Source organism: Aspergillus alliaceus, assembly GCF_009176365.1.
Source record: "Aspergillus alliaceus strain CBS 536.65 unplaced genomic scaffold BDW43scaffold_38, whole genome shotgun sequence".
Taxonomy (NCBI): domain Eukaryota; kingdom Fungi; phylum Ascomycota; class Eurotiomycetes; order Eurotiales; family Aspergillaceae; genus Aspergillus; species Aspergillus alliaceus.
In genome coordinates, this window is record NW_022474721.1 from 181,329 (window position 1) to 195,259 (window position 13,931).

General features: G+C 48.6%; 4 protein-coding genes across 4 annotated transcripts; 2 read left to right on the top strand and 2 right to left on the bottom strand.

The window, feature by feature from the left end:
* Positions 1-941: 941 nt before the first annotated feature.
* BDW43DRAFT_320987 (SMP-30/gluconolactonase/LRE family protein) lies at positions 942-2,237 on the top strand (the record flags this gene model as incomplete). The annotated part of the gene is made up of 1 exon (XM_032049225.1): positions 942-2,237. The coding sequence occupies one exon, from the start codon at positions 942-944 to the stop codon at positions 2,235-2,237; it is 1,296 nt and encodes a 431-aa protein (XP_031897783.1).
* A 1,500-nt stretch (positions 2,238-3,737) lies between these two features.
* Positions 3,738-6,257, bottom strand: aguA (alpha-glucuronidase; the record flags this gene model as incomplete). The annotated part of the gene is made up of 1 exon (XM_032049226.1): positions 3,738-6,257. The coding sequence occupies one exon, from the start codon at positions 6,255-6,257 to the stop codon at positions 3,738-3,740; it is 2,520 nt and encodes an 839-aa protein (XP_031897784.1).
* A 3,203-nt stretch (positions 6,258-9,460) lies between these two features.
* Positions 9,461-11,855, top strand: BDW43DRAFT_320989 (transcription factor domain-containing protein; the record flags this gene model as incomplete). Its single annotated transcript, XM_032049227.1, has 8 exons — positions 9,461-9,511; positions 9,564-9,587; positions 9,647-9,762; positions 9,819-10,213; positions 10,261-10,556; positions 10,602-11,036; positions 11,092-11,327; positions 11,381-11,855. 8 exons carry the CDS (start codon positions 9,461-9,463, stop codon positions 11,808-11,810), a joined length of 1,983 nt encoding a protein of 660 aa, XP_031897785.1. The 3' UTR covers positions 11,811-11,855.
* erg4A (c-24(28) sterol reductase) lies at positions 11,856-13,853 on the bottom strand. Its single transcript, XM_032038388.1, has 3 exons — positions 12,623-13,853; positions 12,237-12,568; positions 11,856-12,175 (listed from the first exon to the last, which is right to left on the bottom strand). Exons 1-3 carry the CDS (start codon positions 13,450-13,452, stop codon positions 11,901-11,903), a joined length of 1,437 nt encoding a protein of 478 aa, XP_031897786.1. The 5' UTR covers positions 13,453-13,853; the 3' UTR covers positions 11,856-11,900.
* Positions 13,854-13,931: the final 78 nt, after the last annotated feature.

Sequence of the window (13,931 nt, forward strand, 5' to 3'; positions counted from 1 at the left end):
AGGATTACTTCTACTATTATGGGTCTCAGAAGCAATGCTCTGCTTAGGTTGGGGCTGTTGACTGGGGCTTTGGGGTGTTGTGTGAATAATCGTATGGCCTTGGAGGTGTGCAAAAAAGGCATACAGGGGGTATAGGATAGGTGTCCTCTCACTAAATCTTTCCTGAGCTTCTCAGTTTAGCCGAAATTATTCTCTATTCCAAATCACCCACGTGAGCCACTGGAAGGTAAAGCCTGGGCCTTATGCGTTTATAGGTCTTGGTTAGAAACTACCATATCGGTCCGTCCCTGCATCATAACCCCGACGATAAGGTACATTCGGAGTGAGATTGCACGTGTAGTAATTGGTTTCTGGATTCCAGCGATCCACAGACCATTCTCCTCCGAGCCAATGGGGAATCTACAAAATCAAAATGAATCGTGGAGTTGCTGCCTCAGACCACAATGCATAGACAGGTTCATGTACAGCAAACCCGCCCTGTGGAGCGTGGGCTAGAGTACGCAGGACATACATGGCTGTCATATTTGACGCCTTTAATGATACCTTTCTGTATCTCTAATTGGCTTTAGTATACATATGCTCCTATTAAAGTCTACTTAGTCGCACGACAAGTGTCATTCACCCAACCGCACGGGATCCGCCAAGCCCTACTGCTTTGGCCCCCTTGAACTAAAGGATTGACAAAGCCCCCCCGAGGTGAAGGCTAGGAGATGGACGTATCCCGACAGCATGGGAACTCCTGGACATTGGTAGTGGGTCTTCGTCCATCCAACTCCGAGACCTTTACATCTATACCGATACCAATATCCAAGGATATCCGTTCGAAGAGAGCTTCTAGGCATTATAAATATGAAGATCCAACCATCCCCTCCCCCCAGAAAAGACAGCATCTTCATCGGAACCAACTCTCAAGCCTTCTACTGTGATCACTCCTCACCATCATGTATCGGGCCTTATCTCTGACCTTAGCCATCACTCTGGCCAATGCCTCTATACTTCCACGTCAAACCACGACACTCCAACCCACGCCGTCCGGAAGCTCAGCTCCGGAAAACCCAATAGCCCGCCCCTGTATCGCAGAGGGCGCTATCTGCCTGGACAAGCATGCCGCTAATCTCCCATACCCCTTCTACCGCGAGTGCCCCAACGGCCGAGAGATCTCTATGTACGGAGACACAGAAGTGCCCGGAGATGCCTCATGGAAACAGGTATCAACAGCCGACTTCATTGTCTTCGATGAAGCCCGTGCAGCTGAAGTCCTGGGAAAATCTCCCAGCGTGGAGTTCGTCTTCTCCGTGAGCCCGAACCACATGCACGAGTCTCCTGTCTTCGTTCCCGGCTTGAACCGAATCTACTTCTCCCAACTCTCCACAAACCTCCCACAACATGTCATCGATCTCAACCAAGATCCTCCGACTCTGTCGGAGTTTGTCGCAGACCCGCCCATCTACATCCCTAACGGTGGATTCTACCATAAGAACAAAGTCTACTTCTCCGTGGCCGGGAGCAACGCCTCCGTTCCCGGTCAGGAGCAAAGACCCGGAATTGTCACCTTGGACCCGGCCACCAACAAGTCCACAACGCTCCTAGACAACTACTACGGTCTGACCTTCACGGATTGCGATGATATCATCGTTGACCCGGAGACTGGGTTCGTCTGGTTCACCGTCCCCTACTACTCCTGGTGGCTCGGCCTCGCCGACATCCCTCCTCAACTCAAGTCAGGCACATACCGATTCGATCCTGCCACAGGATCCACAGTCATTGTCAACGATGAGATGCACTCGCCCAATGGAATTGCACTCAGCCCCGACCGTAAGCACATTTACATCACCGATACGGCTGCCGCGGGTCTCTCAGCACCAATCGCCCCTGAAGTCCCCAGTGTCGGCGGAGCAGGAATCCTGTACAACATTACCGGCACACGCGCGATCTACAAGTTTGATCTCGTCGATGATGGCCGTGCTATCATTAACAAGAGGCCTATCCATTATGATGTCATTGGCTCTGTCCCAGACGGACTCAAGGTCGCGCGCAATGGATACGTCGTCACGGCGTCGGGTAACGGATTGAGCGTGATGGATCAGTACGGCGATATGATCATGCGTGTCCAGACCAACTTCAGCGTTAACAACTTCATCTGGTCGGATGCTAATGATTATCGCGAGGTGTGGTTGGTCGGTATGGGAGGTGTTGCTCGGCTCAAGTGGGATCTCCAGGGACAGGAAGCTGTTTAATGTTCCTTTCCCTTTCCTGTTGCTTCTATTTGTTACTTTTTTCTTCCATTTTATCTATTTTATCTATTTTGCTCTTTTTTTTTTTGATTGTATATAACTGCATTAGATACATTAGATATCCATTACAGGTAGAGGCCCGCTTCAGGCAAAGAATATACCCAGTCCGAATCCATACATATGAATCATCCTGAGCATCATAAGCCGAGTTATAGTATCCGAGTTCTTCTCAGTGCTGGTTTCTTATAGGAATATAAAAATTAAATACTTCCTTGCAGAGCATTGACTAGTTCATTACTTGAAGCTCCGATATACTCATAGCGACCACTCTACACGACACCACACTTGAGAAAACAACAACAAAGCAAGCTGAAAGCTATGTATCTCACACACTTCACTTGCAACAGGGTACTAAACTACGCAATAATCATGCCAAGGTCCGCAATATCCTCTTTAGTCACATACCCATTGTCTCTACCATGATGTTGTAAGTTGCAATCGGAGATATTTGGACAGGTGCCCACCTAAGCAACTAGCCTGGGTGCCAGAATCGGAGCTGCATGATCCCCCAGGCACCCAAGTAACCATTGACTAAATCCAAGCATCCAACTGGCTCGGAGCAAAATGGTCGACCCACTTTTACTCTACCTTAATTGCTACAGTGGAGTCGTGGACTGGACAACATTCCCCCGAGGAGTATAGTACCCTGTCTGATACATCTGCTGTCAACATCTATTGTATTCGGGATACACTAGTAATTCTATGGCCAAAGATATTAGTGCATGAGGGTCTGAATTCCTAAATCTCTACCTCTATCTCACAACTAAATACTACTCAATTTGACACGTGTATCAATTGTCAAAATAGGAAAAGAGAGGTCAAAGATGGTCATGGCGATGGCTGACTAATCTGGCGTTTCCTAATTCTGAAATAGTGGTCATTTTGGTTAATATCTGTCATACTTCCAGGAGGCACTAAACGTGAGTTAAACTGTGCCTCTTCCTTTTCGGCTTTCGTTCTATCATCGTGTTATTTTGGGTAGTCGTGTCCGGTCTCGGTGGGATTCTCGTAGTTCTATTGCTCGAGTCGTCTACGGATGGGGCCATTTTCCTGCGCCCCCTTTTCGGGTTGCTTTGACCCGCTCTGCTTCGTTTCTGATTGCTATCATGGGACTACGTGGGTGGAATGTGTGATACGCGCCCTAACAGTGCCCTACGACTCGTCGGTAAGCTCCAGTTAGTAACCTAGTCGCCGAGTCGCACCTTAGCCTTCGCGTCAGAGCTTCGTAATTCCAAATATTCTCACGCTATAAATAACCGGGGTGTTACACGGAATGGCTCATTGCGATATTGCGGTTACGTATGCTTAGTCTGGTCTTTCTATAACTTATCTCAACATATGACCTAACATAAGGTGGCAGTGACGAGGCTTCAAAACGGGACAGTATTTGTGTAATCGCCGGGTAGCCCTACTTTAAGCTACGAAAGACTTGTGACATTTTGATCAATCCACAACGCTTGGTGGGAGCAGCACCACATAGTCCAAAGGAGCAGGCTCAACCCCATCCGGCACACCTGTAATCTTTAACTGGTCGCCTTGCTGGATATACACGTCCCGAAAGGTGATACGGGTGGCAGAATGGCCATCTATATAGATAGAAGGCGTATGTCCCAGGGTATCCTCACTATTCCCTTCCCATTTCCCCACGAGGCGGTCGTTAAGATAGACCGCCCACTCGGACTTTCCACCATACATGTCATAGTAGTTGACACCGAGGTCATATGTCCCCGAGGGGAATTCAAGTGTTGTCTGGGCTGTCCCTATGGTGGAATTTGACGCGGTGACAATTGCTCCATAACCAGACGCAGCCTCGAAAGGGCTCACCGCATACGGCTCGTAGCCGTCCAGGGCCATAGACTCTGCCTCCACACGCCATGGATGATGGCCGACACGTCCGTTCTCGTCTGAAATTCCAGACAGGTTCCAGTAGAAGTTGTTGATGGCATCACGCCACACGAGAGAATGACCAGCCTGGTAGGTCAAGCGAGACTTTACTTCGTTGAAGCGTTGCTGGTCAATTTGTCCTCCAAGAGACTCCCACTGGGATAAGAAATGATGCGCTGTCTCCGCTCCACTGTAGTGTGCATCGTAAAAATGTTGGATGACGGTTTTTCCCGAGTGCAGACGGTGTGTGTAGGGAACGTGATGAAACCAGAGTAGCAAACTATCCGGCGTGCTGTCGATATCCTCGTATACTTGGGCTATTTCAGCTGGATATTGGCCGGCATTCCCTGTGCCATTCTTAACGGTGCGGTCCATGCCGATAGTATCGTGGTCAGCCCGTGTCCATTGTCCCCAACCGTTGTTGTCCTGCGACGCGGGATTGGGGCCGTAGTGCGTGTAGAGAATATCGGTTAACGTCTGGATCCCTAAGTTCCCCGTGTAGTTCTCATATGCGGGCCACGACTTCATAGACATATCGGTGATGGTGTCCAACACATGCTGGTCTCGTCCAAATGTAAGGCGAATCCAGTCCTGCAGGATCTCTTGCGAGCCATCCGTGGGGCACCATGCGAGACGACCGTAGGCATACAAATTTGACATGGCTAAATGACTGCCCAACCACGTTGTGTTCGTCCCAGCATTTACTACCGCTGCCCATCCTCCTAGCCGGCGATCGAACCGTTGTCCGGAGATGATGTCGCGAACTAGTGACGGTTGATGGTCGACCCGGAGGTCAAAGTCCAGAATCTCTTTCCACAATAGGGACAGATATACAAGGTGATCCTGTTGGCCTAAGTATTCCTGGGTAACCTGCAGCTCAATCGCCATGTTGGTCTGGTAGAGATTAGCGAACAGCGGAGACACCGGCTCGCGGACTTGGAAGTCAATGGGCCCAAATTTAATCTGTAAAATCACGTTTTCCTCAAATTGGCCATCCAGCTTCTTGAAGAAGTCCACTTGTGCATTAGCCCGGTCATTTGTCCAGATCGACTCGTTGATATGATGGTCATAGACAAAGGTACGAAACATAAGAATCCCGCCGTGGGGCTGTAGAGCTTTGGCAAAGACGTTGGCTCCCTCAGCTAATGTGCGATTGTAAGTGTCAGGACCAGGTTGTCCCTCAGAGCTCGCTTTCACCAAATATCCTGCCATGTCCGGAATGCGCTGATATAGCTCATCGGTAACGTTAGCCCACCAAGCAGCGACGGACGGGTCAAGCGGATCGTAAGTTCCTAAGCCTCCCAAGGTAACTGGTGAGGCAAAGTTGAGAGATACGCCGATTTTAATGCCATAGGGGCGGAAAACATCCGCTATGCGAGCCAAGCCATCCATGTTTTGCGCCGTCAGGAGGGTTGCATTAGCATTGACGTTGTTCACGACAATGCCGTTGATCCGGATAGACGCTAGAAGGCGCGCATATTGCTTGACCCGCGACAGGTCCTCGACAATACGACCCTCCCTAAAGAATAAGGACGGTCCCGCATAACCACGCTCAATGCTTCCGTCCATATTATCCCACTGGTTTACCCATCTAACTGGTGCGTGCGGGCTGGTTGAATAGTCAACGTGGGTGAAGTTCGCCTGTGCAAGCAGTGAGAGATACTCAAACGCCCCATATAAGGCGCCTTTCTCGTTTTTTCCTAGGATTTGAACAGTGTCGCCATATGCTCTCAACCAAAATCCATCACCGCTAAGAGCAGGAACATCAGCGCTTCTGTTACAGACCCGACTGTGTTGGTCGAGCGTAGCTACCAAGATTGATCCACGACGGCCACAGCTAGCATGTTTGATAGGCAAGTGCTTGCCAATAATGTTCTCCAGTCCAGTTTGGAGCTCCTGGGCAGCGGTGGCTAAAGGGCTCGTCCCGGTGCTATTCAATGTAACGATACTCGACGGTAACGCCCGCTGGCACCGTTTGTCGCAATGGACAGGCGCATATCGCAGCCATCCATTGAACCCGTTTTCCGCTGTCGCGAAAGATATGAGCCCAAGGAAGGCGGTTAGGATTGACCAGCACATCATGTTGACATTCTAGTATTTGTTGTTATTGTACCGGGCAATTGAAGCGAATTTAAATACCGAAACCTACAACTTGCTAGTTCCCGATACCGAACCCCACGCTAATATCCTGTATTCAGCCTATATTTATCTGGGGTAAACGTGGGGCACTTGACGACCCACGATGAGGTTTCCCACTGTTTTGCCGGGAAATAACTTGGCGTACAGACGGGAAAATGAATGCCATTGCGGGGAAACAATCATGAATCAGGCAATGATCATATTAGCCGGGCAGCAGCTCCGGAAAGCCCATTTGTCTTCATCCGGAATTCTCCATGTTCGGGACATTGTGGATGGAAATAGCTATCTTCTTGAACATCTCCCGATCACAATGCAGAATGTATGTGAATGTGGTAATTGGCCAAAATCACCAGTAACTACAAGCTGGATTTCACCTAATGGACTGTCTGAATGCCTTGCTTCTTACATTTTCGCACTTAAACACTCAACATGATGATTCTCGACCATGCCAATTTCGTCAAAGACCAAAACATCTGTATCAAGGAGCTTCTTCCTCAGTCATACTTCTGTCTTAAGTTTCCCCAGTGGCTTAAAGTTAGGTGATCTATTGCGTACCGGTTACGAATGGTGAGTAGATGCTAAGATGTCACCCTTCAAAGGTAATTACGGGTGCGAAGGGCCCGCTAGTTGTTACAGACGGAACATACTAACTTTCTTAAGGATGCTGTATCTGCCACCTCCTCGATGGCGTGCAAAATACCAGTCGGCGAACTTGTTCATTATGGTTCGTGAGTACGGGAGATTCTCGCTCTGTATGACTGCCCGTATGTAACCTTATCGCTATAGCCAATAGTGCTCTACTTCTGCTCACAATGGCAATATACTATCTATTTTTATACGGCACTGTACAAGACTTATGGAACTGGTGTCGTGAAGCGTCACATGACTAGGTGTATAACTAATCCAGAGAATGCAGGGGGGCATCTCGACCCTGTCAACAAAACATAAAATTCTCACTGGGCCTTAACAATAACAGACAATACTATCATTAGCCAATGCCCACGGAGCCACTTTTACCTTCCTACCATCCAGCGACACGGAGACCAGAATCCAGGACCAGACACGACTCAATCAGCTCTGGTGACTCTATTATTGTTATATCTCCGCCTGTGGTCAGACGTATTTGCGCCGTGAGCCTCACATGCACCGTAGTGACCGTTGTTTGGGTGCATGAAATCTATCGAACCCCAAAGCCAGTAGGTGCTTTGCCCTCGCCTAACGTTTTCTCAAATAGCTCTCTACCCAAGACTCTACGAGTATGGGCACCCTTGCTCCCACACTTTGCAGCACTATGTATGTTCCTCGGCCTTGGTTGCTGGATAGTGTATTTTAGGCCTTTTTTGGATTCTGTGAACGGGTTTCAGACAAAGACGAGAAGCTGGATATCCGTGGGTGGCAAGCTGCTATTGGCGGGAGCATGGACATTCCTTTGGTTTGGATACAGCTATTACTATCTCGAAACATCAGAGCTAAATTGGTTACTTATGTTTATGGCGGCTGATGCATGGTGGGATTTTGTGCTATTTATCGTATACTCGTGCTTGAGAATATTTTATGAGTACGAGTTCATAAATCGCATGCTACTCTTCTGAGCCAACTACCTTCTTACCTTCATTGTAAATCCTCCAGTGTTAGTCAAGACACAATAAAGCATATCTATATTTCTCTTACATAACGCTTTACAGAAAGCACGTCATTATACTATCTATTAGCAATGGCCTTGTGCAAGCGATTTGTGCCTGGTAACAGTAAAATTGATACATCACTCAAAGACGCTTTTGTTAACTCTGGTTCTGTATGGGAGAAGCTTAAGCTGCTAGTTCAATAAATTCTCGTCGACGTAGGTCAGCGCACTAATTGCTCGAAGTAGTTTTGCTCAGTATTCTGTACGCATGGTGCTTGCTAATGCGGTAAAACAGCCATTTATGCAGCAGCCAGCATATAGGAACGTGTCATGTAACATAATACTTCATATATTTCTTGTTCCATGCGACAGGCTATTTACGCCTGCCCTCAATTGAGAACCACTAAATCAATAGGGTACTCATACTTAAGGTCTTATATGTTTGTCGGCCAACCCGATTTCGAGAATGACTGGACCACTTCTTGTAGTTTGCATAAAATATCCCCTTTGCCGTGCACGACTGTCGCCCTCATACCGCGTTCATGCTGTTTGAATCTGGGTTAATGCCACGACGTGTACTGCATCCGCATAGACCATGACCGGCTCCACTCTGCGACGTTCAGCCAGCTGTCTTGATTCCCCTAAATGATTAATTGAAGACGATTAGTGGAATGGATCTTTAATAAGGTAAGGCTTAGCGGTCCATCTTTATATTATAGGTTTCTTTTGACCAATGGACAGCACCTTGGCTATGATAAGGATAAAAGAGTGGATTCATTCCAACTCATGTCACAGCCTCTAAACAGTCTAGACCAGCCTCTGCCAACGCAGCTCCTAATATGGCATAACCGATAGATAACAGAAGGTCCCACCATGCCTGCACCGCAAGAAACATGATAATCCAGTTGGGTTGTATTGCGCTGGGGAAGAATTGTTTGTGTTCGAGCCAAATAACTGCGTGTGCAGCCCCCAACACCAGCTCTCCGACAACTGCGATCTACATGACAAGCTTCCGCTGGAATGGAGATATGCCGACCGCATCGTAGAAGATGGAGATCAGGCAGCCGATCCACAAACAAAAAGAGAGGATGAGGGATAACAACGCCATGTAAGGAAGCAGAGGGGTTGACTCCAATGGGATCTAGAAGATAGTTAGAGAGCTCAGAACTGTCATATACGGGTTGATAATACCCGTTCCGGAGCTAGCAGGAGGGAGGGAAGGATTTATTCTCCTCCATTAGTCCTCTATCAAAGAGGGACATGAGATTCCATTGATTACTACAAACTTGTACCCCCAAGACTCAGGTTCCCAGTTGGAGCGAACTGGACGAGTCGCAATCCATTACGAGGGCTATAAAGAACCCAGCTTTGACGAAATCGAGGAGGGCAAGCGTATCATGGGAGGCAGAGAACACGCTAAACCGAAACGCGAAATCATGTGACCCTTTTTCCGGCACTGTTTCTGCCATCCGTTGCCTCTTTAGTCATTTCCTATCAATATACCTCGGGGAAATCTACAATGGCGGACAGGGTTCATTCACCTGCAAGGAACTCCTTTCGCGCTCGCGCGGTATGTTTATCTCCCAAATGCGTGCGGAAACCCGCCAACTAATAATCAGTAGTGTGACAATTGCCGAGCCCGCAAGGTAAGTGCTAGCAGCCATTTTGCAGGGCAACCGTACAACATACAACTAACGGGCAGTAGATTAAGTGTGACAAGACTATTCCATGCTCCAGCTGTGGTGCCTTAGGGATACTTTGTAGAGTGGCCGGGATTTCTGCGAGTGTCCCAGAGCCCCGGCGGAATGTGTCGGGCCAATAGTAAGGCAGCCATGGATAGGCCCTTGCGTTGCCCTCGAGTTGACCATACGAAACAGTGAAGAGAAATTTGATGCCATCCAAGAACAGCTCGCTGTTATCAATCAAGCACTGGCGCAAATTACGCAGCCTTCAACTACACCTCCCACCGCTGGCTCGGTTCCTGTTCCTGTGTCATCTTCTCACGCCACCCTGCCATTCGAAGGGCAGTCGTCCTTCCACCATGAGACGCTTCTTGCTAAAGATGCGGCATTGTCGGCTATTTCTACCTCCCAGAACAGTGGCTTGAACGATCATGTGTCTGCGGTTCTGTCGTCTTTAAAGAATAGCCTCGCAAAGGAACACCCGTCTCCCGATACCCAGCCGACAGAGAAGAGCGTGCCGTTATCATCACAGGGAACAGAATCATTCCTGCCGGTTGACCTCGTAGTGGCAGTGGTCAGGGCCTTAAAAGGTTCGAGAGTTCTTTTCCGTCCTCGATTGCATCGGCTGACTGAGTAGCCAAACCTCCGTTCTTCCTCGTCAGCCATTCCTGGAGGGACTTTCTTCAAGTTGAATCCCTCTGCCAATCCATATATTTCCCCCTAAATCCAATCCCTGCCGGGTCGATGACGCTATTATATGGACTGCTGTATTATATCATCCGAGATTATCTTCATGAGGGACATCCCGACCTCGTGCAGTTTGATCTACCATCTAGCGCAAAACTCTGCGAGAGCCGCTTTTATTTGGGATTGAACAGTCATGAGCTGATGGCGGATCCGACCCTTGAAAAAGTCCAAGCACTCTTGATCGGAGTAAGTGACACCCATATCACTCAGAAGTCGCGCTGACGACTGCAGATATTCAAAGCGCAGGAAGAATTTGATATTCAACGCTGCTGGACATACCTGTCCCTTGCGTTCAACATGTGCCAAACTATAGGCTTGCATAGAAATTCTACCACCAAGGATGATCCATTCACACTCGCAGAAACGAAGCGCCACGTTTTCTGGTTACTTTACACGATTGACAAGAATATATCCCTGAACCTGGGTTTCACGTCACACTTCCAGGATCATGATATTGATGCCGACTTCTTTACCCCTTCGGAACATCAACAGTATCGCCCATGGGACCTAATGACTCTCGTTACGGCCGAGTTCGCGACGATCCAAGGACGGGTCTATGATGAATTATACTCTATTTCGGCTTCCAGGGCTAGCGATGAAAAGAGGCTAAGTTCCATTGAAAAGCTTTCTATGGACTTAATTGCAGTTCGAGACAAACTTCTCGCGGTAAGCTTTCTAGCAATAGCAAGACCCGATATATCAGCAGCTGACTCCTTCGCAGATCGATGTTAGCACAGGTCTCTACGCGGAATCTTTACATGGCATGGCCGCCTGTGCGGACTTCATCACCTATTCCGTGCTGACAGTTATCTACCGAGCCGAAACACGTCCCCGCAATGCCATGGCAATCTCATCCCGATGTTATGAGGCAGCCACGCTAGCGCTGCATAGTCATTTGAAATGTTTCACCTATTTCCGCGGGCGTCAGACCCATAAGCAAATCGAATATGTTCACTGGTTAGTACACATTTGGGCACATGCCTTCAAACACAGCTGACCCAGAGATGAAGGATTCTACTATATCCATCCTTTGCACCTTTTGTGATTGTTTTCACCCACGCGATTACCACTGCCAACAATGCCGATCTGACTTTACTCCAAGAGACCGTCAAGTCTTTGGACCTCATTAAGGGACTCTCCCGTGGGTCCACACATTTGTATACCATTTGCGAAGCTTTTGCCAGAGCGGCACAGGTTCTTGTGGAATCTCAACAGACTCTGATGGGGCTGGAGCAACATCAAGATGGCTCGCTTGTCATCCCAACTACGACGGACGGCCCAGCCAATATCTCTCTCCCAAACGTGCCATGGCCAGAAGATACGTTTGACTCCGCAATGAGTCAAGAAGATATTTCTATGTTTCTAAACGACTTCATCGGAGCAAACCGATCGGTCATGAATATCCTAAACATGAACTACATGAACGACACTTTTAATTGACATGAATACAACTATCATACACGAAGCCCATAGAACGACACCAAATGGCAGATCCTCCCATCGGTCTTGGACAGAAGTAGGGTCTTTAGATCACATACTGTGACGTATGGTTAGCTTCAGCCTGCGATGCAATCGGTGGTGACTTACCGGAATAAACAATTTCGGAACCCGACGTTCGTACTCCTCCCACGCCTCTCCATATCTTTCCCGGCATCGCTGGATATCCCGGCGGGTGCGGTGGATAATCATTACGGTAAAGAACACCGAATAAAACCAGGGGAAGGGCGAGTTGAACCCGGTGATCAATCCCCAGGAGAATGCGAAAAACCAATCGCAGGTATAATGCACCTTGCGTGCCATACCGTCTATATAATGCGTTAGCATAGTCAGACATTATGGACTTGCCATGGGCTATCATTAACTTACACCACCCGCTGCATAGAATGGAGTCGCCCGTTGTGGTTGGAATCTTCTGTGGGTTTTCGATGTACTTCCAGGGCAGGTGAGGGAATGTCTTCCGGTCCACCCAGAACCCGCGCTCCTGAGCTCTGAACATATTCTTTTGGCTGTTGCACGTGTCCCAGACCCAATACGCAAATAGATACGCCACGAACAGTGCGGCGAGTGCAATCGGATTCCAACGATATGTGGATGGATGGTGGTACGCGAGGTACAGAGTGCAGTGGCAGTAGCTCATTGGAACCCCCGCGAGGTTCCAGAAAATGAGCATGAAACCCCATTTCTCGTGGTACATATCCCTATATGTGATTAATGACAATTCTCTCGCCTCAGTCAAACGTCTCTAGACTTACCAGCTTGTGATGATCAACTCTTCACCTTTGGAGCAGGCATTGGCATACAGGAAGTGTGCCATTAGCAGGAACATCACTTCTCCGGAGACATAGCCATAATCTTCCCACTGCTTCAGGGCTGTGGCCAGTGACAGGAGGAACAAAAAGTACCAAGGGAGCCGGACTTCGAAGAGCATTTTCATGTCGATCCACCGAAAGAGCCGGGGGTTCAGTTCAGCCCCCACGAAGAAGTCATAAATATGCGAACCGGTCATGCGATGTTCCACCCCTCTAGCCAATGCCGACACATACGCGATGATGGAGACCAAGAAGCCTGAGCAGATACCCACCGACATCAATGGGCCAAACTCAGTGATCAAGGTATCTAGCCGAAAGACTCCGGTGAAGTGCAGGGCCAGCCCACCTGCGATTGTTATGTACCAGGCGGATAACGCGGAACAATAGTAGTCCAGCTGCTTCCCATTCAGGTGAGGCAAGCATTTTCCCTTGCCGTATGCTCCGGGAAGATAGAGATATCCGATACCTTGCAGGATGAGGAAGATCCAGTAGATGGCCCATGCTCGGCGGTGAGGGAAGGCGTGCGTATACGCCAGGTCGAAAAGATGATACAGGAAATCGCTAATGGTCTCGCCATTCTGAGGTGTTGGGGCACGGCCATCGTAGAAAGCGGCTCCAATGTACATGTAGTACATCAGCGAAGGAAATCCCAGCATCAGCGCCGACACTCCGACTGGACCACCGAACTCGAAGCTGGTTTCTGATAGAGAAGGCTTCTGTACAGGTTTCTTGGAGCCATTGGCAAAGCCATTGGCATGACGGTTTCGCGGCATTTCTGTTTGGTGACTAGGACAATTCGTCAGTTTCACCGACTCTCCGAGCGCTGTATTCTAGTGATGCTTTGTGAAACAACATATATATATATATATTGATCAGGTACTCACTGGTCACTGGCCGAACTGACTGCCGACATTTTCTGTACCCTTCTAGGTCAAGGTCACACTTTTAACGGTGCTTGACATAGCCTGTACTTTCCTCCCGTGTATTTAAATAAACCCCTTATGCAACCAAGGGAGTATGAAGCATAGATCGTGCGATTAACTATCGGTCTCCGTGTTTTCCGTGCCCGCCGCGGAGACCGCGGAGGCCTCGCGGACCCACCAGGGAAGTCATTTTACCGAGTCGCTCGATTGATGAATGGCATTCTTCTGGCAGGGAAAAGTTCATAATTTACATTTCACAAATTTTTGGTATGTACAATTCCCTCCTTTTTATATAAAAATATATACTGCGCTATCTTGAGCATTGGTCA